This window comes from Centruroides sculpturatus, unplaced genomic scaffold (genome assembly GCF_000671375.1).
Source record: "Centruroides sculpturatus isolate CEXI.00-Female unplaced genomic scaffold, Cexi_2.0 scaffold352, whole genome shotgun sequence".
Lineage (NCBI taxonomy): Eukaryota > Metazoa > Arthropoda > Arachnida > Scorpiones > Buthidae > Centruroides > Centruroides sculpturatus.
The window spans coordinates 559,461-584,353 of NW_019384489.1; the positions used below are offsets into that span (position 1 = coordinate 559,461).

Below are 24,893 nucleotides of genomic sequence, written 5' to 3' on the forward strand. Positions count from 1 at the left end.
TTTCAGCCTTCTCGATATGTCAATGCTGCCATTGCCTCTCTCGTTAGAAGGGCTTACTTACTATCATCTTCGCAAGAGCTGGTAAACATGGAGTTAGACAACATAAGTTTGGGGGTACGCACTGCTGGCTTTTCACGTGCAAAATTTACGCACGTGCTCAATATGGTAAAGAAATCACTGTTTCCAAGTACCACATTATGCAGCAAAAGAGAATTTTCAATGGTACAAACATCGTTGCCATACCTGGGACCCCTCTCTATACGTATCTGCAGAATCTTTAAGCAGCACGGCCTTATACTACCACTAACCCCACTTCCAAACCTACGCAAACTCATTTGTAATGATAGGGACAAATTTTCCACGCTTGAGAAGTCGGGGGTCTATGCTGTACCTCTGGAAAACCTTACAACGGGAGTAAATGCAAGATATGTCGGGGCCACTACTAGAATGCTTGCCAGCCGACTAGAAGAGCACCAAAACGATGTTGCGAGGGGTAGACACACCACCGAGCTCGCAAGAAAAGTACTTGAGCAGGGTTACAACCCGCTATGGTCCCAAGCGGTTATGCTCAAGAGCTGTAAGGATCGAAAAATCGTATTTATATGGGAGTCTCTTCTTACTACCACCTTGGACACGTGCAACATTCCAACTCTCGAGCTGCCCAGTGTATGGGTCACACTATACAAGCAATTAAGTAAAAATTAGCATTCTCCAGAATGCGTACAGTGTGTGTCTAGATCTGCGCATGCGCGTATTCGCACATCATGGAGCTTTCTGCTCGTTCGTTTTTCGAACATTTTTGAATATTTCTATCGTGTTCCTAACGACTTTTACTAAAGTTTCATCTTAAATTTAAGCGTTCTATTCCAAATCGGATTATTTCCGTTTAATTCTTTCGATAATTCGCCTGATGACGACGGCTATATGTTCGTTGAAAGTACTAGCGAATAAAAAACGCACACATAACGCCGACCTCAGTGCCTTCCCTTTTTTACAATAAAACTAGTTTTGTCTAAAGTCAAAACATGTACAGCAGTAAATTAACTAGACAAAACCGATTTTGTCTAATTAAAACTAGAATTTACTGTAGTCAAAAATGAATTTGAGTTAAAACTAGTTTTAACTAGACAAAACGGGTTTTAACAAAGACATTCAGTAAAAACTAGTTTCAACTAGTTAAAACGCGTTCTAACTAAAAACGGGTTTTGACTGTAACATATATATATAGATATTTAAATATTCATTAAAAAATTTGTTTATTTAAAACATGATGATGAGCTTTTAATATTCTAGAAAACATGGTTTTTCTAAAATCCAGTATCAGAAATAAATACGAATATTTTCAAGGAATTATTTACAGCAAAATTAATAATATCCAACATAAAAAAACAGCCTAATATTTATTATCCAAAGTCTTCATCTCTCTACTTGAGTTTAATTTTAAAAAATGGAAACCAACTAATTAAAATTTCTATGAAGGTTTTGTATTGATCAACTAATTAAAAACAAATAAATTAGAAATATATAGTAAAGAAATGGAAGAAAGAAAATACTTTAAAAGGAAAGAACTTCGCAACTTATTTAATTAGTAAAAATAATAAAAAGGAAAACAGTAACAGATTAAACTTGAATAATTTATTGCAGGAAATCAATGAAACGACACATTGATTAATATAAATCAAAAGAAAAAATTTGATTAATGTCAAGACTAACATTAAAAACTTAAATCTTATCAAAACTTAACAGGAAATATGGTTTATTGTTTATTATTATTATTATTAATGTATTTTATAAATATAATTAAAAAAGATATAAAGATTTGATGATGATAAATACAAACATTACTTACAATTAAAAGCAAAAATGAATAAAAATATATTAAAAAAACAGAATTTAATATAGAATTTTCATTTGTTTTGTATACTTTTTGTATATTATTTATTTTTAGTGAATTACTTTTGTTCTATATATATATTTTATATGTGTTATTTTAACAGAGCTTTCATTTTTTATTTAATACTTACTTTTATTATGATTAATGTCACAGTTATTCCAATATTTTTTTTTTTTACTTTCCTGACTCTGTTATATATAACAGAGGTAAAGGATGGAAATTGGCCAAAAAATGACCCCCAAGATTTTTACTTTTTTGAATTCGGGACCTTGAAATGTCGAGATATGCAAAAGCATTTGGGTTTTTTTATCTGTATGTATGGATGTTAGTGTGTGCGGGTGGCACGATTTTGTTCTCCCTCTTTGAAACTTAATTTCTGTGCTTTTTGTTGAAAATTTCTGAAATTTTGCAGGGAAGTTTGTGTATTAGGAGATTGATGCTATGAAATTTCGATGGTTAAAGGTAGACAGAGTGGGGAGATAGAGAGTGGTCATGTGTCATGTCTTGAGTAGAATCAAACTTGATGATTTTACTTGTTATTAGCATTTAACAATTTTTTTTTATAAAACTCGTCCCTACCCTCAAAATTAAGCTTTTTGTCATTTTATATTAATTAATTATATAAAAAGATTTTAAAATAAAACATCATAACAGATGGTGACATATGCAGTTTTAATGTTGTGGGAAAGTTAAACAACTCATTGCTAAATTTTTTTAACCTGAATTTTCTAATATTAGAATGTTTATAAATTTTAAATATTCTAGCATTTTATCTCATTTTTATATTCCTTGTCAAATCAAAAAATCTAAATTATTAATTAATTAATAAACTTCATTTAATTTTATATATATACTAGCTGCAAGAACCCGCTTCGTTGGGTTTTTATTTGTTTGTACATTTGTGTGTAATATAGTTTTTTTTATATATAAAAGACTGTTTTTCTAAGTAATCTAGCTGCAAGGACCCGCTTTGCTGGGCAAAAAGTAACGATAGTGAAGATTAAGGTAATTACATTATAGCCAATCTTACCCGTTTTCACAGAATGCAAGAATTAGGTCCCCTGTTTCCAGACAAAATGTCTCCTGTTCACGTCCAGTCAAACGAACTATTTTCAATTTGACCAATTTTCTGAAACATTTACAATCGTTCTATAATCGAACAAATTCAAATTTAAAACGGTTCGAACATTTTTAAAATAAATTGAAATAGAAAATCTGGAAGATTTTCTATTTCAATTTATTCAACTTCAATTTATTCCACTTTCAATCACTTTCAACCCCATATCTCCCGCACCCTTATAGTTATCGAGACGCAACACCATAGTGCACGAATGGAGACTTGAAGCCACCACTACACACAAACACCATTCATGTGCAATGTGTAGTTTTGGTTAAAAAGTGAAATATAGGGACACACGCGTCCATTTATATATGTATATATATATATAAAAATGGACGTGTGTGTCCGTAATTAATAAACTTATTATATATATATAATATTACAAGTTAGAAACAAATATATTTTATAAACATTTATCAAATACAAACAAAACCTTTTAACCAGTAATAGAACTTTAATGAAAATTCTGAATGTTTTCGGCCTTCACCAAGGCCCGCTTCGGGTTTTTTTTTTTTAATGAAACCAAATTCCAAACTGAAAAAAAAATTGATGCTTTAAAATTGTGAATATCTCACAATGTAAGCCAAATTCATATGGCAGATTGACTAAAACTGTAAATGTTCAATCATGTCACCCTTTTACATTTTTAAGATGTAAATAGTGTATGAGATGAAATTAATATAGGTAAACTTTGCTTGAATCTTTCATACAGGTACTTCCACGCATGCGCCACTGTAATGCAGTCCTTAAAGTTAATGCACTTGCTGGTAAGGTTGGCTTTATATATTTACAAAGCCAACCTGAATATGGTCTGTTTGAAAGGCCTGTCTAATTAACTTGGTGTTCTGGAGATCCGCATACATTCATTAAAAGTTCTATTACTGGTTAAAAGCTTTTGTTTGTATTTAACTACTCCAGTAATTTGAGAAGCAGATAGTTATAACATATTTATCAACTGATAAATATGTTATAACTATCTGATAAATAGGTTTATAGCAATTTAAGTCTCAAATAAAGGTCTCAAAATTCTATATAATTTTAATGTGACAAGTACTAAAAATTTAACAAATATTTCAGTCATTTTTTTAAATATAAAATCTACATCATCCTTTCAATTTTATTTACTTTTTATTTAGTGTATTGTAGAATCTCTACTGCATTATCTACTATAATATGTACTTTATCATCAGTTAAATATGTGATATATTTATCATCTAGTACCTTGCAATCGAGTCTTCAAAGATACTAACTTGTAAGTCAGTTACACCTGTGTATAGTATGTTTTTATGTAAGTAATAACTATTAATTAAGTGTGGATGCAATTATAAAGATATTTTTCCTTGGTAATGTGATATTCTGGACATATTCAAGGAAAACATTGAATTTTTCATTTTTTATTGCCAAATTTTACTGTAAAAGTGTGCAAAAATAAATTCAGCACTTAAGGAGTTATATTGTTCACTATGTACTCTTTCCGTATCATTTCTAAACAAATAAATATAATTTTAATTTCTGCTTACTAACTGGCAATTTTGTGTTTAGATGATCTACAATTTTGCTCAGGACCCTATATTTTTAGGGTTTCAGATATATACAAATATACAGTTGTTGATACTTGGCACAATCTAGAATCCTAGCTAGTATTGGATGGATGGATGTAAAATTTTGATATATTGCTGCAGGTTGTCTTTAAAATATATAAATGATGTAAGACTGTAAGGCATAAAAATAGGCTTATAGGCTAAGAGTGATATACCATATAAATCTTTTGTATTCGTAATTTTTCATCCGAAATGGCTGTGGCCATCCATTTTATTAAAGTGTTTGGTTATCCGAGACAGCATCAGTCTACATTACTTCAGATAATTGCAATTCTAATATATATAATTTATAGATTCTCCTTTAATAACTTAATAGCTCATTATCACCAATTCTTCATGAACATTTTTTGTATTGAAAAAACATCTAGAGCAGAGTGAAAATGAACACTTTCACTCTCTTTTTCTCTAAATTCCACTCAATCTACCACTGCAATGCAACCAAGTATGTGCATACTGATGCAATTCCACCTTCTCCGTCCTGTCCATTTTCCTAACCATGCACTTATTTGTACAAAACAAAAAAATTAGAATAATGTAATACTGAAAGACTATAATTTATAATAGCAACTGTAATAATTTTGAATACTTTTCATTTTTGAAATAGTGACTTAGCTTTATCATTTTATTATAATGTCCATTGATTATCAATCTCTATTGGAAAAAAAAATTATACTGTACTTAAATAATAGTAAAATAAATGAATCGAGAGATGTAAGTGTAAAAGGAGAAGTGAGAGAAAGGTATGAAAATCAATAATGTTTCTACAAATAGATCTGAAAATACAAAAATCATTACAGCTTAAACAACAAAATGCTTAGAATTTAAGAAAATCAGAAATTTAATTATTCACATTAAAGATTCCAGTTGGAAAAGTATGTTTTAAATCATATAATATGGTAAAGGTTATATATCTAATGAAAGTAAACATTCCAATATGGGAGAGAGGCAAACTACTTTTGCTAAAATTCAGGAAAAACCTACCAATAAATAAGATAGTGATCACTGTAACCTTGAATAATAAACTAATAAAACTGATATAAATATTTTACTATGTTCACTTAAAATTTATTTTAAAGATACTGTGGATCTATACTAAGATATACATGGTACTAATTATGAGATATTGTCTGAAAATGATTATTATTTAAAACTACATATGATTAGCGTGTGATTTTTTTAAAATCAATTTTGTTGTTATCTCTGAAGACTTTTCTCATAAATAGAAATGTATTTGCTTTTTAATTATGTAAAATTCATTACTAAAACTTCTTAATTTATGCCAGTTATATCAAATTCCCAGCTTAAGGAAGTATGCAGCAAAAATTCAAATGATATTTTCTACTACTTATGTATATGAATAGTTTTTCCACAATGAATTTAGTAAAAATTAAAACAAGAAACTGGCAAACAGACACATCAAAACTAGCAGTGACTAATATTTAACCAAATATTTCCGATATATTATGTTTACATCAGTTCCAGAAGATAAATTAAGTATACCTATGCTATATATGAATAAATAAAAAAAGGTCTTTGAGAGTTAACGCTTGCAGCCGAATCAAGTTATTCCTTAATGTGTTTATAGAAATTTGGATGGAGCAAATATAGTAGAAGAGAAAGATAAATGATTCCTATGTTTTTAAATATCACTGCAGTTTGTTGCATTTGCTATTTGGGAACATAAGAACATTTTATCTTCTCTTCTACTATAAGTTACTCCTATTGGAAAATGAGTAAAAGTAAATCAAAAGTAATAAAAAATTAAGCACTTTCAACATATAATCAGTTGACAATCATCAACAAAACATGGAAATGGCACTATCATGTTGGCCTCTCATAGTATATTCTATAAATATGGTTACAACACATTATTTTGGAATTCACATATTAAGATTATATTGAAGAAACAAAATTTTCTTCTTTAATCCATCACTCACATTCACAAGGAACAAGAACAGCTTTCATTAACAGAGACAACCATTTATTGGAGGCTACACCTCTGTAAAAATATGCAAAAACCAATTTAAAGATTCTGACTGATGGTGATATGAAAAATTAAAATAAACAGCTTGTTTAAAAACAAAAAGAAAAACAATTATACAATAAAAATTTATGAAAACAGTGAGATGGAGACACCACATGTAAAAATATAAGAGGAATGAAATAAAAACAAATGTAAATGAGCAAATATTATTAACTATTTGCCATCCATAAAAACATAAATCCATTTATAACAATCTCATGTAAAATAAAACCCTACAGTACACACGCTGGCTCTTCAATCTTTATTTTAATAATTTACTTCTATTTTTTCCATTCATTTTATCCTATCACCTCAAAGTTATAAATTTTCAAAGATCACTACTGAGTTCCTTTCATAACTTTCTCTTCTCTGTTCCTTATATTCAAATAATTATCGTATATATCTTAATCTATATGAATAATGATAAAAGTTTGAATAATAAATCACTTATAGATTAGAATAATTGAAAAGATTCAGATAAATTTAGTCAAATTCTAATCAGAGATTCTTGGAAAATTATTAAATTAATTAATTAGAAAATGTAATATTTTAAATATATAACAGCTGCATTGCTTTATATATTTATGATGCCATATTTAAACATTTCACAGTCATCTCATTTTTTAAAACAACATAAAAAATCTATATTAAAGATAAAAATCTGGCATTACAAAATCAATAAATTATGTGGATGCACTAATACTCTAACCAGCCAAACTGATTTTCTGATATCCAAACATCTACAAGATAGAGAGATCACCTTTAGACATTATCTTATATTTTCTTATTGTAAATATAGTGCATTCTTGCTAATCCAAACAAATATTGTTCATTTTTCCACTATGTTCCAGCAAAAAAAAAAACAAAAGTGAACAACTTTTTATTCCCTTTAATTACATGTACAATAGTTCACAGAATCAACACTGAAGAAATGACTAAAACATTCTACAAATATTTTCTGATATTTTATTCATATGACTAGTAGTAGACTTATAAAAACCTATTTGTATGCCATTAATACTACTAAAAAAGCCCATATAAACAATGCCTCTCCCCTCCCTCTCCATCACGTACAGTACAACAAAGTACTTTTTGTGTTGCTCATTCCACTTAAACAATGTACAGTACATAATTTAATTAATGAATTCCCCTTTTAGAGTGTAATATTAAAATCCAAAATGTGCTGTTTTGTTCTGAGTTTTAAATATCTTGGGACATTTGTCGAGATGGGAGGAGGATTGAACTCAAAGGTGCAGCATAAAATTCAATGTGGATAGATGAACTGGAGGAAGCTGAGCAGTGTGTTATGTGACAAGAAAGTTAGCTGCAATCAGAAAGGAAAATTGTATTAATCAGTTGTTAGACCTGCGATGTTATATGGAGATGAGACATGGGCAATAACAAGAGCCCAAGAAAGAAAGATGGAGGTGGCAGAAATGAGAATGTTGAGACAGATGTGTGGCTTGTCAAGGAAGGATAGAATAAGGAATGGTTTTATTACAGGTTCTGTTAAGGTGGGCCCCTTAAGCAAAAAGATGCAAGAATGCAGGTTAGCCACGTAGAGCAAAGTGATAATTGTGTTGGAAAGAAGATCGGGTAGTAAAAGGAAAGAAAAAAGGAGAAAGACCAAAGATGCATTGGAAAGATAAGGTGGAAGACGACTTGAACCAGAGGGGACTTAACAGAGAAGAAGCCCTTGATAGGGAGAAATGGAAAAACGTATTAGAGAAAGAAACACCGACTCTATATAAACATGGGAAAAGGTGAAGATGAAGAAGAAGAATGGATTCCCCTTTTCTTTATATACAACCCTGCTATTCTGAATGACCCTATATAATAATTAATGGATTTGTATAACTAAAGCATAGTATCTTTGTTACTTTAGTTTTTACATAAAATGTTTAAGATATTTTACATAATTAAAAAATAAATTAATTATATTTTCAAAGTCACGACAATTTTCAATAATATTTTGAAACATTTTGATTTCTATTTCATAGTCATTTTTCATTCACTTGAAAATACTTTAATTTTGTAAAGAAATAAAATTAATCTTTCCACTTTCTCCATTTTATTCTACAAAAGGATACTAAAATAAAATGGTCTTGGTAGAGTATATTCTACTCTGCTTATATACAGGTGCAAAGTGCTATTATGAGGACCAAGATCAAAGCGTAACTACAGAACAAGTCATTATGTTTACGTGCCGATGACATACGTATCCGCATTTAAGAATTTCCCAACTACATAACACGTTCAGTACCGCAGCTTTCTGCAACGTGACACGTGCTATCGTGAAGCGCTAATATGCAATATGCCACCTGCACAGGAAAGTATTATTAGCACAGTAGATACTTTATCCATTTTCAAGAAAATATATATATTAAAAATAATAGCATTTTAATTTATAAATTCTATACAAAAATTTCATCTAATAAAAAGTTTTTATTTCTAAGTTTTACACAGAATACAGGCCAAAAACTTTAATTTCCATTGATCCATCATTTGTTTTGTTGTTGACCTTTTAAGTTTTAACTGCACATCTTATATATAATATAAACACATAGCAATCATAAATATTTTCTAAATTTAATAAAAAATGTTTCTAAACAACGTTTTGCAAAGAATATAATTGGTTAACCATGCGTAGATCTATACACGGCACTGAATTCAGAAGATTTAACAAATATTTAATCACCAGAAAGCCAATCAGTCGTGAAGAACATTCAATTGATATACGGTACGTCGATATATAAAACCCGCTTAAAAATAACGAGCAATAAACGAATTACAACGCTAAAATATCGCATTCTCGGCATTAGTTTTTAACGTGGAATCGTTAATTAAATCAACGAACGGGCCCAAAAAAAAACGTGAAGGTCGAATCGTTTCGTTTACAGAAATTGATTAATTTCGTCAAACGGCGATTTCGACACGTGAAAACGATCTAAAATAGCAATTTATAGTGGAAAAATCGCAATTAATCTCGAAAACTTGGAAAAAAATCGATGGAAGACAACTGCAACAACACAGTAGGAGCCGCAACCATAAACAAACCACACACACGCAACACTAACCAATGGGAAACTAACGTTTCGGGGCCGAACTAACGGCTTCCGAGTCGGAAAAAAAAATCGCCAAAAAAACAGAGAAGAAAAGGCCAAATCTTACCCCTTTTATATCACATTATATTTCGGTGGATGCAATTTGACAAATTCGAATTTAATTTCCGCTTCGGAAGCGACATTGACAAGTACGCCTCCTAACGGGACGAAATGGCGAAACGTGGAATAATTTAAATCGTTTTCGGGGGTGTCGCGTGTCCGTTCGTCCACGTTTCGTCTTCCTATAGCATATTTTTAAAAAAAATATACATTCTCGCCTTAAATTTACGTTACTTCTACGTAGAATTAACATTTATCATCTCTCCTATACGTGTCCTTCGTTGTTAAATAATTAAGAGGGATGTTATTCTGGTATCTTAAGAGGATAAGGTATCTTTTCCTTATACTCCCCGCTCTTCCTGTATCATATACCTTACTTTTTTAACATGTATTTTAACCTTACGTGGCTAAATTAAACAGTAACGTAGCTTTAAGACTTTCATCTCTGTGTGTGATATGATGGATGCTAATGGAATATTCGTAATTATCCCTGATAAACCTTTATAAAAATTGTTTATTTATAGCTAACAAATACACTAGATAGCTTCGACCTACTTGATACTGAACCTTGAACCTTAAAATAATTCAAACCGTTTGGAAGAATTTCTATGTCTGAAGTTTCTAGTGTATAACCTTGATGGATTTTATGACCTTGTAGATGCTTATAATTATATTTCCTTATATTTTTAAATTAATAAATTAGTTTTTGTCTTTCCTCGTGCCTTGTTCTATATTAAAATATATTTTAAAGTTTTTTTTTGGACGATTATAAATGTTTTCATTGATTATGGCATGTTTTATACGGATAAGCGCGAGTAATTTGGAGAGAATTTGATTTTTTACTTGGTAGTTCGCATGTTTTTTTTTTTTTTACAAATTTGGAAGAAATAAACTGTTAAAATGAGCAAAAAATCTTTGAATTTACAATTATAACCAGAGAGAGATTATTATTTTACATTTATATAATTGCTAGAAGTCATTATAACTTGTATTAATCAGTCTATTTTATTAATTATTAATATTTTAAATGTTAAATTTTATTGGTCTGATTAAACCAAAGTTTTTATATTTTTAACATTAAATTTTTTAAATTGTAGAATTATTTTTTAAATAAAGGAAACATTTCTAAATTTATTTATTTTTTCCCAAATGTTTATTAAAAATGTTTAAGTAGAGCCAGATTTTCAAATATTCCTAAAATAAACAAGCTACAGCTTAGGGCCTTGCATTTTTGGGCTGCAATTTTCAAATTGCAGACCTATAAAATCTCACTGTTGTCCAGCTGTCCTTCTGTCATTTATTAATCTCAAGAACAGAGTTAGATAGATGAAAATCCAACCAAATATGGAAAGCAATCAGGAGCTAGAGGTCCTGATTGACTATATACAAACTGAATTGAAAGTCACATTCGATTTGAAGTCGTGTAATTTCAATTTGAAAGGCCATTAAAAAAAAAAAATGTAAAATTTGTTAAACCATCAACAAAACAAATTGTCAAATTGGCGATACTGGACTTTGACGTCGATGCTCATAAAGAATAGCGGAAAAAACAAAATTTTAGATAAAGAAAATTAGAAAGGAAATATTTAAAACTTAAAATGCAGTTTAGAAAGTAAAACAAAACTAGAAAAATATTAGAATGAGTGTGAGTGTCATAGTCATTGACAAAACCCGATAAGAGTCTAAGAGACGGTGCCGAATAGACCATCTCCAGCTGACCTTTCCTGCACCCTGAACAGAGCTCCATTTGCACCTGGCGACAGGTGGGAGACCAATTGAGAAGCCAGGAGAAAAAGGTTTAGCCAATAAGTGATGTACTGAGTCTGGAGTTTTTTTTTTTTTTGGTAAGAACTAGTTTGAAAAGGACAGAAGGGTTTCATCCTCTCCAGACCATCAGGTGCATGCAATGTCCCCAGTTCCTTGTGAATCCCTTAGCATTTTGTGCTGTGACACCTGATTTCAACAAAGGCCAACTCGCCAACGCCCTGGGGCATCCATATGCCAACATGGACAGAAAGGAAAAGAAATGAACTCGTGAAGACTTGTGAACCAAACTCTGGACTTTAGGATATTGACCTATTATGTAAGCATTGTCACCTAAATAAATGGTTTCTTTGTGAAGCACTTGTCTCTTCCTGCCTCCTTAAAACCACCACCCACATACGAATTGACCTTAGTCCATCCCTACGGTAGGGAATAACTTCCCCACCCCTAATCGGCGAGATTACAAGTATGTAATAAGGATAAAAGATAGCACTTTTTGATAGAAATAATGTTCTGATTGTAATTTATCAGACATCTTCAGTTTTGCATAATACGGGTCTTCCAAAAAGAATGCTACCATTTTAAATTATTGTAATTATGTTGATTATTATTTAAGAACATTGTAATATACATTAAAAGATTGGAAAGCTGTCCAAGTTTCAAATTTGCCCATTAATGCGTGCACCTTCTGTCATGTGGCACATATCCAACCGATACTCAAATCCTTCCTCCACTTGCTACAGCATATCTGTTGTCATTCCTCCCACAGCACCCAGAATTCTACAGCTCCTACAGATTACTCACATTACACAATGATAAGTGATTCTGACTTTGTGAACTGAAGAACACAAAATGACTTCTATGTTGCAGTTGCCATTTTTGTTTATGGAGCTACTTTGAGGTAATAGACAGTAAGACATTTGAATGCAGATGGGACAGTTACTCTATCGAATGATGTTAATTATTGTCTGAGAAGTATGTAATGAACATAACTACAATAATTTGAAATGGTAGCATTCATTTCGGAACACCCCAAATGAAGAATAATTTTATGCAGAACATTAATTCCAAATGTATGGTGTAAACATGCTTTTTATGTAATACAAAGCTAAAAATGGATGCATGGATGCATAGAAGTCAAGAACTGTTTCCTGACAAAAAAAATATAGAATCAATTGCCTTAATTAAACACTTCTATTTTCATAAATTGTATAATGGTGCAAAGTTTTGTTCATTTTGAAGATTAATTATATAATTTTCTCATTTATATTTTAATAACATGTAAATTATTAATGCTTCATTAATTAATGGGATATTTTTAAAAATCTCATTTCTTTTTTAAATAATAAGATATATTTCATAACCAAATTAAGAAATTAAATCACAATTAGTCAACAGCATTGCAATTGATTTATACAGGATTACATACAAAAATGCACACGATACACTTTTGTATCCAAGTTTGTTGCATATAAAAATGCAAATAAAATGTGCACTCATTTTTTCTATACGTGAGAAACAAAATGCAGCATGACAGGTTGATTTATTTACTACTGTGTAAGCGTATCACTCAGAGTGATACGTTTGAACACGTGATACTAAAATGAATTGACATCTATTCAGGGATATTCAAGGATGAGTAGTATTGCCTTATCTTTAATCTTTAATACTGTGAAGTGTCAAAAATATAGACTAATTGCAGTCAGACCCCATCCAGATTTTCGAATATACATGTAAATTAGCATTTTAAATACCGTAAACTCCAAATACACTGTAATTCAAGTTTAGGTGCTCTAAGTTCATGCCAGTAATTCACATGAAATACTTACAAAGATTCAAAAATTAATTTACATAATCACTATACTTAAATAAAAAATATATATTCATAATTTCAAAATTAAAACTTATGAATTCTGAATAATTGTTAGATCATCAATAATTCAAGACCAAAAGAGCACAGGCTGAAAGAACATCAACATGAAGTTACAATTGAAAGAATTAATGTCCATTTTTTTGACAGCCAAATCCAGATTTTTGATGCTTCACTGTATTATCTTTAGGTTATTTTCCTGCAAAATTGATGCAAAAACAATTACACAAAGTCTTATTTCTACAACTGATTAATAAATTAAACTTTCAGTTACTGGTTTTGTAATGGATTTTAAAAAATTAAAAGCTATTGACTTTTTAATGATACATGATTAATAAATGTTACATTTGATTCTGAAAGGATGGAGCAAAGGATTGTCTTGCTTGTGCAAATATAGATTTGTTACAACGTTTAGACATTATATTCATTTATATATGATTTAATTACATAGAATTATGTTTGCATAATCAATCCTTTTTCATCTGGTCTCTACGTGTAGAGTTATCCAATGTGTGATTCTACACCTCACATGCATGAAAAAATAAATTAAATCTTTATAATACCTTTATTAATAAAGAAAAAAAATAATGTTAAAAAATTTTCCTAATAAATTTTGGTATGCATTAATAAAATAAATAATTTGATATCCATACAAATGATGTGATGAAGGCAGCAATCTGCCACTAACACTCAGGTTTGACTCCAGATCACATCTTCAGAAATTTTTTACGTAGTTTGGATTCACATGTGCCAAACCTTTCACCATTTGGCTGCCATATTATAGGCCTACTTAATTCGTGGGCATGAAAAAAGGAGTCCTCTTAATGTTCACAGGGTTTAAAAAACTAAAAAAATTATTAGCTGATATTTTCAAAACCTTAAAAAAGTTGAAAGCTTGTATTCCATTATATGCTCCACCCTGACCACCTTCAGCACTTCAATCCGAATGTTTTGCATTACTTTGTGACACTCAGGCCCACCAGTGGCCAAATGGTTCCATTCCCCGAATACTGGGAGTTAGGTCGTGGGTTCACATGAACTGGCCACATGGGTTTTTCCGGGTTTTCTCCAAGTCTGTAATGCCTGAATAGGGACCAGTTACCCTTAAAAAAATCTCCCAGAAGGCCAGGGGCATATACATAGGGACTAATAGGGCTTAAGCCCTGGGATCTCAAGTTTCAAGAATCCACAAAAATTGAATTATCATCATAAATTTTTAATACTTTTTCATTAACAATGAACACTTATTGTAAAGTAAAAAATAGTTAATATTAATAATATAATAATAATAATAATAATTTATAGTATTATTTATTTTATTGTAATCAATGTGATGCAATTGGTCAGTAATTAATCAATGTAAATATTTCTTTATTTCTTATGTTTTTTTATATAAGATATAAAGTTTATCATTCAACACTATTTCATAAATAAATATATTTCAACTCTGATTTTGATGTTATTAAAAATAAATTTTAAACCCCAATTTAAAGATTCTTAATCTAACAAAAAATGGGGCCCCATTGGACTTCAATAAACCCTAGGCCCCAAAAAACTAGATCTGCCCCTGCAGAAGGCATCCCCCTAGGCAGATTGCCCAAGTGTTGCGTTGCCGTAATTTAACAAAACAAACAAACATTGTGACATTTGTATAGGTATTGCAATTATAACAAATTTTTAAATATTAGTTATGACTATTATTAATATATTTGCCAGTCAAGCTGGCTTTGTATATTTACAAGGCTTTTAGGGCCCTAACATGATCTGTTTGAAACGCCTTAGTAACATGGCATTTTGGAGATTGGCACGTATGTCAGGCTCGGTGGCATACATGGACAGGGTGGTGGTATGCCTTTTGTTCAAAATGTCATAACAATGTTCTTGCACCCTTTTTTGTATTGAACGTTTTAGTGGAACCAATGTACATTAAATCCCTTTGGAATCTGTTGTTCCTCACAGGAACACTGTATACCCTTGGTGCTCTAGGAAGGACAAGGCCAATGAGTGTAGAGCATACACAGCAACACTTTTACAAAAAACCGGAGAGTACTGACATAATACCAATTAATAAAAATTAAGTTATATCTTAAAATTTTTATATATGTGTTAGCTTTATGTATGTGTTAAATTTTTATATTTACCATTGTTTAATTTTTGTTGTTATATAGCATTATGTTTTTGTTCCAATTTTTAAAAATAATATTTTTAAAAGTTGTTCTGTGCATTCCAATTTGGAATTTCATTAATTTAAAGACCTGAGGCAGCTCTTGGTCATGGTCAAAAACATTTGTCAAAAGTTTTTTTTATTAAAAAATGTTTGTTACTGGACTTTAAACATTGTTTAAAGTGTGTTTATAGAGCCACTTCATAACACATTGTATTATTTATTATTATTTTTATTGTTATGTTGTTATCATTATTATTAATTTTATTATAATAATATCTAAAGTTGAATTGTTGAGCAGAGGGATGGGAATACATTTCATCCTTTTCCTCAATGTTACGGCAACATACTAACAAGGGGCTCTGACCAATCTGACTGGGATGAAAGGCCAGACCATTAACAATATAGTTCTCGGTCATGCTTGATGGGAAACTATTTAGTAAATTATAATATAAAAATCCAATAAAGAAAATCAATGATAATGTTACTGTGAATGACTGATATCTGGCGAATGCCAGCATTCACACAGTCGTTTCGTGTATGTACAAAATATTTGCAAAATATCATTATTTCTCACTTACACTGGCAAATGTCGACATTCAGCATGCACCGATGGTGAATGGTGAATGTTGAATAAAAATATTTTTATTACGTTAAGACAAAAATGCAACTTTTTAATATATCAAAATAGGAGAACTTAAGTAACAGCACATGTAAATAAACTGTTGAACCTAAAACGAACAGTACATTCTTAATCATGAAAGAAAATAATACAATAATAAACTTACACATAAATTATGTGATTAGCGTTATACAATCTTATTTATTGCAACAACTTAAACTATCACTATACTTAAATAAAAAATATATATTCATAATTTCAAAATTAAAACTTATGAATTCTGAATAATTGTTAGATCATCAATAATTCAAGACCAAAAGAGCACAGGCTGAAAGAACATCAACATGATGTTACAATTGAAAGAATTAATGTCCATTTTNAAAATATTTTTATTATGTTAAGAGAAAAATTCAACTTTTTAATTTGTCAAAATAGGAGAAAGCTTAAGTAACAGCACATGTAAATAAACTGTTGAACCTAAAATGAACAGTACATTCTTAATCAGAAAAGAAAAATAATACACAATAGTAAATTTACACATATATTATGTGATTAATGTTATACAATCTTATTTATTGCAACAACTTAAACTATTACGGCACTTTGAATTGTGCAAGAGTCCCTTGCTTTTACAACTGCATTTATTTGTGGAACACTTCTTTTTGCAATGACAGCGTGTATAGCCTTGCCCTCCACTTTTCGAATTATCTGCAGCTGCTTCTCTCAGTGATATTTCTTGAGAAGAAATTTCATTTATGGATAGTAACTTTTCTTTACAACTGATTATGGGTATAAAGCTGCTTGAGAGTACTATTTTTGTTTGCTAATTCATAAAAGTCAAAGTCTTGTATTCCAACAACAACCGCCAATACATTTCGGGCATCTGTATGGCCACGGTCAACATCAGGAACTTGTATTCTTATGGTATCACCAATTTGAGCAGAAGGAAATGGCAAAGAATTTGGCGACAGACTGTTGCCTCTCTGTCGACATTGGCTTCTCGGGTGTCGTTTCGACCTCCACCGAAGCTTATCTGTGCTTGTCGACATACACTGGAGATTGTTTGAATATATAATAATATAACCAAATATTTGATCTTTCACCAATGCATTTTGTATGTGTTGACATTCTCTAATTTCAGTCTTTCACAGTAACAATAATACAAAATGCTATTATTTAAAATAGGTTGGTAGCACTGAAGTGTTGAATATATATTATGACAGTCATTGAGGCATCAGGATTAAAATTTGAAATATCTTAGAGACTAAAATATTTAAGTTTTTTAGGATTACAGACTTTTTCCTGTATTGTACTTGACATCCTCTTTCAAATGCACAGTTTCATTTTTTCCATAAGAAATCTGCTTCCATTCATATATTTCATAAGTACTCAACATTTTTTGATTTAGATTTTAATTACTAAAAACTAACATCAATTACAGATCTAACAATTATTTTCAGTGGAAAACATACTCTAAATATGTCTGCAATAAAAATTTAAGAACATACAAATAATAGTATACTGTACTATAAGAAACTATACTATTTTGTACATTATACTATACAAAAAATTATATTTATAAATTTCAATAGAGTCAATAGCTATGAAAAAATTACATGTAATTATACTAATAACTAAGCAAACAAATATTTATTGTGACATCAATCACAATGCCAAGCTGCAGTTTTTAATCATATTTTTAATTTATTTAATTTAAAATATATGCTTTCCACCTCAAATTAGTAGTTGCTTGCCCCTGTACATCAACTTTTCCTTTAACGATAGAGTCATGCTTGTCATCTAGCTGACACCTTTCGGGGAAAATTTTTTGAATTGAAATAACTTGACCTCTGGTCTGTATCGGAAGTTCATATATAGTTAATTGGAACCTCCTACCCCTAACTGGTCTCATCTTTCATCTAACTAACTCCATTCCCAAGATTAAGGAAAGATAGATGGATGAATGACAGTGGGAATTTATAGGTCTATAATTTTTTCAAATTGCAGCCCAATGACATAAATTAAAATGATAGAATTTCAACAAAAGACACTTCAAACTTCTGCAGACATCAGACTTGTTATATGAATGACCATAATATGACTTTCAATATAGTTCATATTCAATTAAATTGTCTACATTACTATTATGCATGAATCATCTCATTTTACTTGCATTGAACTCTAGCTATGACATCTAATGAGATGCAAGTATCAATAATATCAAATGCGAACACCAGTTTGCATTTATTATATGCTTAATTTAAGTTTTTATAGTCAAAGGCTTTAGAAACATAGAAACCATATAATAAGGGGTCTATGTACTGTTGAGATTGAGATATTATTGTGATTCTTGCTGATCTGACATAGATTTGGAACAAGTGTATCAGAAAATTGCTATAATATGCTTCAATATAAAAAAATGATAAATTTAGTTGTTTGTATATATCATTTTTTTAATATTAAGATGACTTTTTTCTTGTTTCTTGCATATCAATACTTTTTATATGGAACATTTTACAATTTTTCCTCCTCATACTTTCACCACATGATCTTGCTCCTTATCTTTCTGTACAACTTCAATATTTCTTATTTTGAATGCATATGTATATACATATATATGTATTAAAACTGTCAAAGTAATATCAATTTGATAGAAGTGATTTATTATTATTTTTAAACATTAAGAATTATACTACAAATTATACTCATATATAAATCAAATATTGTAGTTTTTATTTTTGGACTCAACTTTCCACATTTCTTGATTTAAAGACAAAATTACATTTTGATAAAATTTCCAATATTATCTTCATTGGGCTGCAATTTGAAAAACTTGTAGACCTATAAATTCCCATTGTCATTGTCCCTCAGTCTGCTTTTCTTTAATCTTGAGAATGAAGTTAGATAGATGAAAGTGAAGACCAGATATGAAAATATTAGGGGCAAAAAGCCCAATTAACTATATATGAACTTCCAGTAAAAACAGGAAGGCATGTTATTTCAATTAAAAAATTCTCCCTTGAAAGGAGTTAGATAGATGACTTGCGCTACTGTATTGCTAATGGAAAAATATGATGTACAGAGACAAGATAATACTAATTTGAAGAGGAGAACATACATTTTAAATTAAAATTTATTAAAAATTGCAGCCCTGCATTGTGACAAGGTCATAAGTAATAATTGTTCGTTATTTTTCACAAATATTTCTGATTTTCAAATGATAGTTATCATTTGTCTATCCTTTAGTACTCACTTTTACTAATGTTCTTATAATAAAACTAGCAGACCCGGTCATGCATTGCTGTGGCTCAAAATGTATCTATTATAAATGTATAACACTCCCCACGGGGGAATTTCGAAAAATCCCTTCTTAGTGTACATTCTCTTGACATACCCTATTAAAACACAATCATAAAACCCAATTAAAACACAAAAAACTGCATCTAGAATAGTATAATAGAAGCTGAGTTCTTCATGATAAGCCTTAATTCTGTCCCTCTTCCCTGCAGGGGAATTTCGACATCTACATAATATAAAAACACATGCGTATTCAAATGCAACGTTGTCAAAATCTGAAAGCATCCGGTGAAGAACTTTAGAAGATTTAAGATTTTGAACAAACGAATATTACATTTTTATTTATATAGATAATAATATAAATTGTCAGATTGTTAGTTTATTAAATTTGATATAGTTTTTATAAACATATATAAAAACTTATCTTATTTTCTGAACCATCTTTATATTATATAAATACATATATGAGGCATATTCATAAAGTAAAGATAAAATACAAAAAATATTTCTAAAACATTTGACTTATAATATTTTTAGATTGACTTACACCTTTAGAACATATGTTTATATATTTTTCAACATAGTCACCATGGACCTCAATGCATTTGGTAATCCTGGAAACTAACAGACATGGCACTGAAGAAAACTGTGAAAAAATAATTTTCCTTGGATTTCTACTTGCTTCGTATCTTTATTTTCCAAACATGCCTCATACAATATATAAAATTATATTCAATTTTAGATTTAGTAAATTTGAGAATCATTCATAAATAAATGCTCATTGATTTATAAAATATTCTGGAAAAATTTTTCAAAATTAGCTAACACAACATAATTTTATGTTAATGTGTTTACCAAGTAGCATCTTTCAAAATAAAAAACAACAGATTATCCCAAAAAGTTAGTTACATTTACTAATAATATTGCTTATGTAATAGAATAAATCAAATGATATACACTTTGTATTACATTAGCAGCTGTAGTTTGGATTAGCTATCTCACTAATCCAAACTAATTGGCCAAATGGCCAAGCAGTTAAGGTGACAGCCTACTTTGTGTCCTGGCCAAACCCATTATGAGCTTGCTAAAAAAAAAAAGGCCCCCCTTAATGCCCACAGGGTTGAAAGAGTTAAAATATATATATATAAAACTAGATTAGTGGCATTATATATAAAGAAAAGGAAGTAAAAAGGAGTACAAATACATATACAATTTAAAAAAATTTTTATACTTGTTTTATATATATATTAAAATATGTAAGCTAACACATATTAATTGTTTAAAAATTTATCATGTTTAAAAAATAATCAGTGATATATTTTTGTTTTTGTGAAAACATATAACAGAAAGAACAAAACTGATTTGGATTAAGTGGAATTCACATTAGTGAGAATGGATTGTAATGGAAAAATTAAAGCTATTGCTAGCATTTCGCCTATTTTTCAATTTACATAAATGGGATCAATGTAACCAAAGATTTCTCCTACACCGAGTCGTATAAAACAAAAATATGTATACTCTGTAACCAATATCCAGCGTGAAAACTCCAGACAAAGATTGGAAAATGCTTTCGATGCCCCTCCTGGGCTCTTCTTCAGGCCAAATTTACTGTACTGGATTCTTAAATCAAATGTTTTTAAATAAGAACGTGCTTTGTTTCTAGAAACATGTTCTTATTTAAACTGCCTTCCTTATTTGAACTTCTAGAAACTAAGCACGTTCTTATTTAAAAACATTCGATTTAAGAATCCAGTACAGTAAATTTGGCCTGAAGAAGTGCCCAGGAGGGGCATTGAAAGCGTTTGCCAATCTTTGTTTGGAGTTTTCACACCAAAAACAATGTAGTTTTGTTAAGTTTCTGAATTTTGCATATTACATGCCATTAAACAGAACAAAGAAACTTTATCAGTTGCTTAAACTAATATTAAATTTTTAGTGTGTTTAACAGCTTTGGATGTTTTCATTCTAGTTTTAGTTGAATAAATGTGATTGATATTAATGAATAATTTTATCATTTCATAGCTTCATTTTTAATGAAGATATGAATCAGTACAGTACATGATGATAGCTATGTATGAATCTGAAAGGTACTGTTATGCAAATTTTCTAGCTTCAGATCATTTATAGATTATTATTTTTAAATAGACTACAATTTGAAAATTAAAGGAATCTATGAAGGATAAGTATATAACAACATCAACTCAAAACCCAATTTAACTGATTAAAGCCAAATGATCTGCTGATTTATTGGGCTATTTTAAAACTACATTAATAATTAGTTATCAATCAATTTACTAAAGGTAAGCAGATATGCTACCATCTTATATTAATTTTAATGTAATAATTTATTATAATTATTAAAAGGACTTTGCTACTCGATTATACTATGCCAATTATGCTACCTAAACTCCATCTGAGGTCCAGGTAGTGAAATTAGCAATGCATCTACATGGTAAGCAGAAGTTGCGGGTTTCAGTCCCACTCTGGGCCGATTCTTTTCTTTCAGAAATTTCTAAATTAAAAATTAATTTATATTAATTAAAATTAATACGAGATGATAGCATATCCACCTACCCCTAGTTGAATTAATTGGTAACTAATTATTAACAGCAATAAACCAATAATTCAGCAGATTGGCTTTTATGGAGGAATAAGGACTATAAATGCTGTTTCAAGATAATATATTAGTTCATGTTTACAGTAGTAACAATTTTTTCTTTGGAAGTAGTAACAAAATTTTTTCTTGGGGAATGCACTACCCAAGATGTATGGTCCTTAAGGATAGTGTGGCTGTCGGCCATGATATTGGGTAGTCATATGTTTTATTTGGATTAATCTTAGCCTTCTTTCCTGTTTCTTTGTTCTAAATTCCTTCTACAACCTTCTTATATAACCTTTTTGCCCTTGGGTAGGATTATTGTTTCAAAGAAAAAAAGAAGGACAAAAGAGGGAGTGAGGCCCTGGGGCCTAATGGACAGAGAATGAGTTATTCTGGGAGAGAATCCTGAAGAGATAGGCAGAAAAAGGCAGTGCTCCAAAATTTTAGAAAGAAGATCGAAGACTGTGAGTTGCCGAGAGATCATTGAAGAAAGACAATGAAGTCAAAAAATAGATGAAAGTCCTACAATGAGAAAAGGATCACGAATAAGAGGAAGATCTGAAGTTGTGTCCTACCCAAGAGCACGTTGCTACAAAAGAAACCCAGGTATTTCTATTCCTTTCCTTATCCTTCCTTATTTCTTCTACCTTTCCATTTTCCTTAGTTTTAAGATAGTATAAGATAGTGTTGATATGACCCACGTCTGACTGTCGTGCATATATGAATTATCTGCTTGGAAGATCAGTATGTAAATGCCTATGTACATAAAATTCATAAAATTATAAGGTTGGGATCCGATGTAAAGAACCTGTTCAGAGAAAATTAAAATACTCGGTGCTGCAAATAATATTAAATGTTTTTTTTTTTTTTTGAGTACCATTTCGCTCGCGGAATTAAGTATCTCTCGTTATGAACTTCACAATAGACAAGCATTATAATTATATAAATATTTGCTATTTTTAATGCACTTTTGGTTATTTTGTTTTATTATTGTTATAATTAGCATAAACTAGTTTTATTCTATTGTAAATGACACAATTTGCTGTTATGACATTTCCGATAAATGATTTATTATTATTAATAAGTTTCCAAAAGTAAGCTTGGATTATATTTACTGTCAGTATTTTATCTTGAAGCTGCTTAATTTCCTTATAAATATGAAATATAATTTAAATATTATTGTTAATATAATTTAATAAAATAATTAATAAATAAACAATAAAATATAATTCTTTAGTAAATTTAATTTAAAATGTTTTTCATAAAACAAAGAAAATTTTATGACTATCTTTTAAATATTTTCTGATGTTTATTTCTGTACGCATTTAGAATCATTTAGTAAACCCAATCGAATTTTGCAAAGGATATCTTATATTATCCAAAAAGTTAAATGCTGTTGCCAACTAATAGTGATACACTTTTAAATCCATTATCTAAAAAATAACAACTAGAAACAATAAAAATATTACTTATATTATTGACTATTTAAAAAGAAAAAAAAACAGCATATATTTTATATCAACAATGAAATCATGACACTTTTAATAAATAGGAAATCAATAATAATATAATATCAGATGATCATCATCTATCATTGTTTTTAGTTGTGCAATTGGTAATGTAATACATTTGGAAATAATCATCAGAGGAATTTTATAAATGCATTTTAAAATAATTCTAAATAAATGAAACTTATGTCAAAAACAATGTATCAAAAATCACAAATACTTAATATAATATTAATATATTATGTAATTTATGAAAAATATAAATTTTATAATTTTAAAGAATAGCAGAATAATTAGAAAGACAACATTGATGTCATTAGTTTTTATGTTTTTCATTTTTTAAATATTTTATGGATATTGAAGTACAGTAGAGCATCAATTATCCGACTCAATTGGGGACTGGGATTGATCGGATAATTGAAAAGTCGGATAACCGAAAAGTATGAAAAAATCCATTATTAGTGTAGTATATTATTATATCCCATGTAATTAGTGTAGTATATTATTATATCCCATGTAATTAGTATATTAGTATATCGCTATTAACCTACTTGCAGTGAATTTTCATCAATGTTAAGCTTAACAAATTGTTTTAAAAATAATAATTGTCGCTATTGTATCGTTAAAAATTAGAAAATTAAGCTTCATTTAAATACTGGCTCCATTTCATGGTCGATCCAGTGTTGTCAGCTAAAACACGTAAAAATAATATTAAAGTAGCCAAGACATAGCCAAATATTGTAGCACCACATCACTAGCTGACATTTGAATTTGCCAACTACAATGCGGTCAGTTAACTGAGGTGACGGTTAATCGGGGGTCGGATAATTGATGCTCTACTGTATTTCTTTTACATAAATCACTACTTAAAACAATAGACGTTCAAAAATATTGTTTGTCAACTATTCTATTACAGATACAATTAGTTTTGATAATTTGATACAGGAAATAATTCAATTAGCATATTTGAATTGTTTAAATTTCTAATCTATACTTTTAATATTAACAATTCATTACTTAATATAAAAATAATGTATTTCATTTGAAAAATTGTTTTCATATCAAATTTAATTTTACTTACATTACAATATTTTACACAGTCTGTATATCCTTCTTGTCCTGTTTTCATTTGTGCGCTGAATTCATCATTAGTCACTCGAAAAGTCGACAATGTCTCTTTCAAAAGTTTTTGAGGAAATGAGGGAGGTAAGTTTTCCCACTGTTCCAATAAATGCTTCATTAACATACTAAATAAAATAAAGTTTTT

At 29.6% G+C, this 24,893-nt stretch overlaps 1 protein-coding gene across 2 annotated transcripts in view; it reads right to left on the reverse strand.

The window, feature by feature from the left end:
* LOC111621713 (transmembrane protein 214-A-like) overlaps positions 1–24,893 on the reverse strand; it is a 61,784-nt gene extending 36,891 nt beyond the window's left edge. Inside the window, exon 1 of one of the 2 annotated variants that reach the window (XM_023363938.1) lies at positions 24,708–24,893. In XM_023363938.1, the coding sequence (XP_023219706.1) occupies positions 24,708–24,872 (165 nt within the window). In that variant the 5' untranslated portion in view covers positions 24,873–24,893. Of the gene's footprint in view, positions 1–9,809; positions 9,916–24,707 lie in introns of those variants that run through there. The other variant, XM_023363939.1, reaches the window with a different exon arrangement.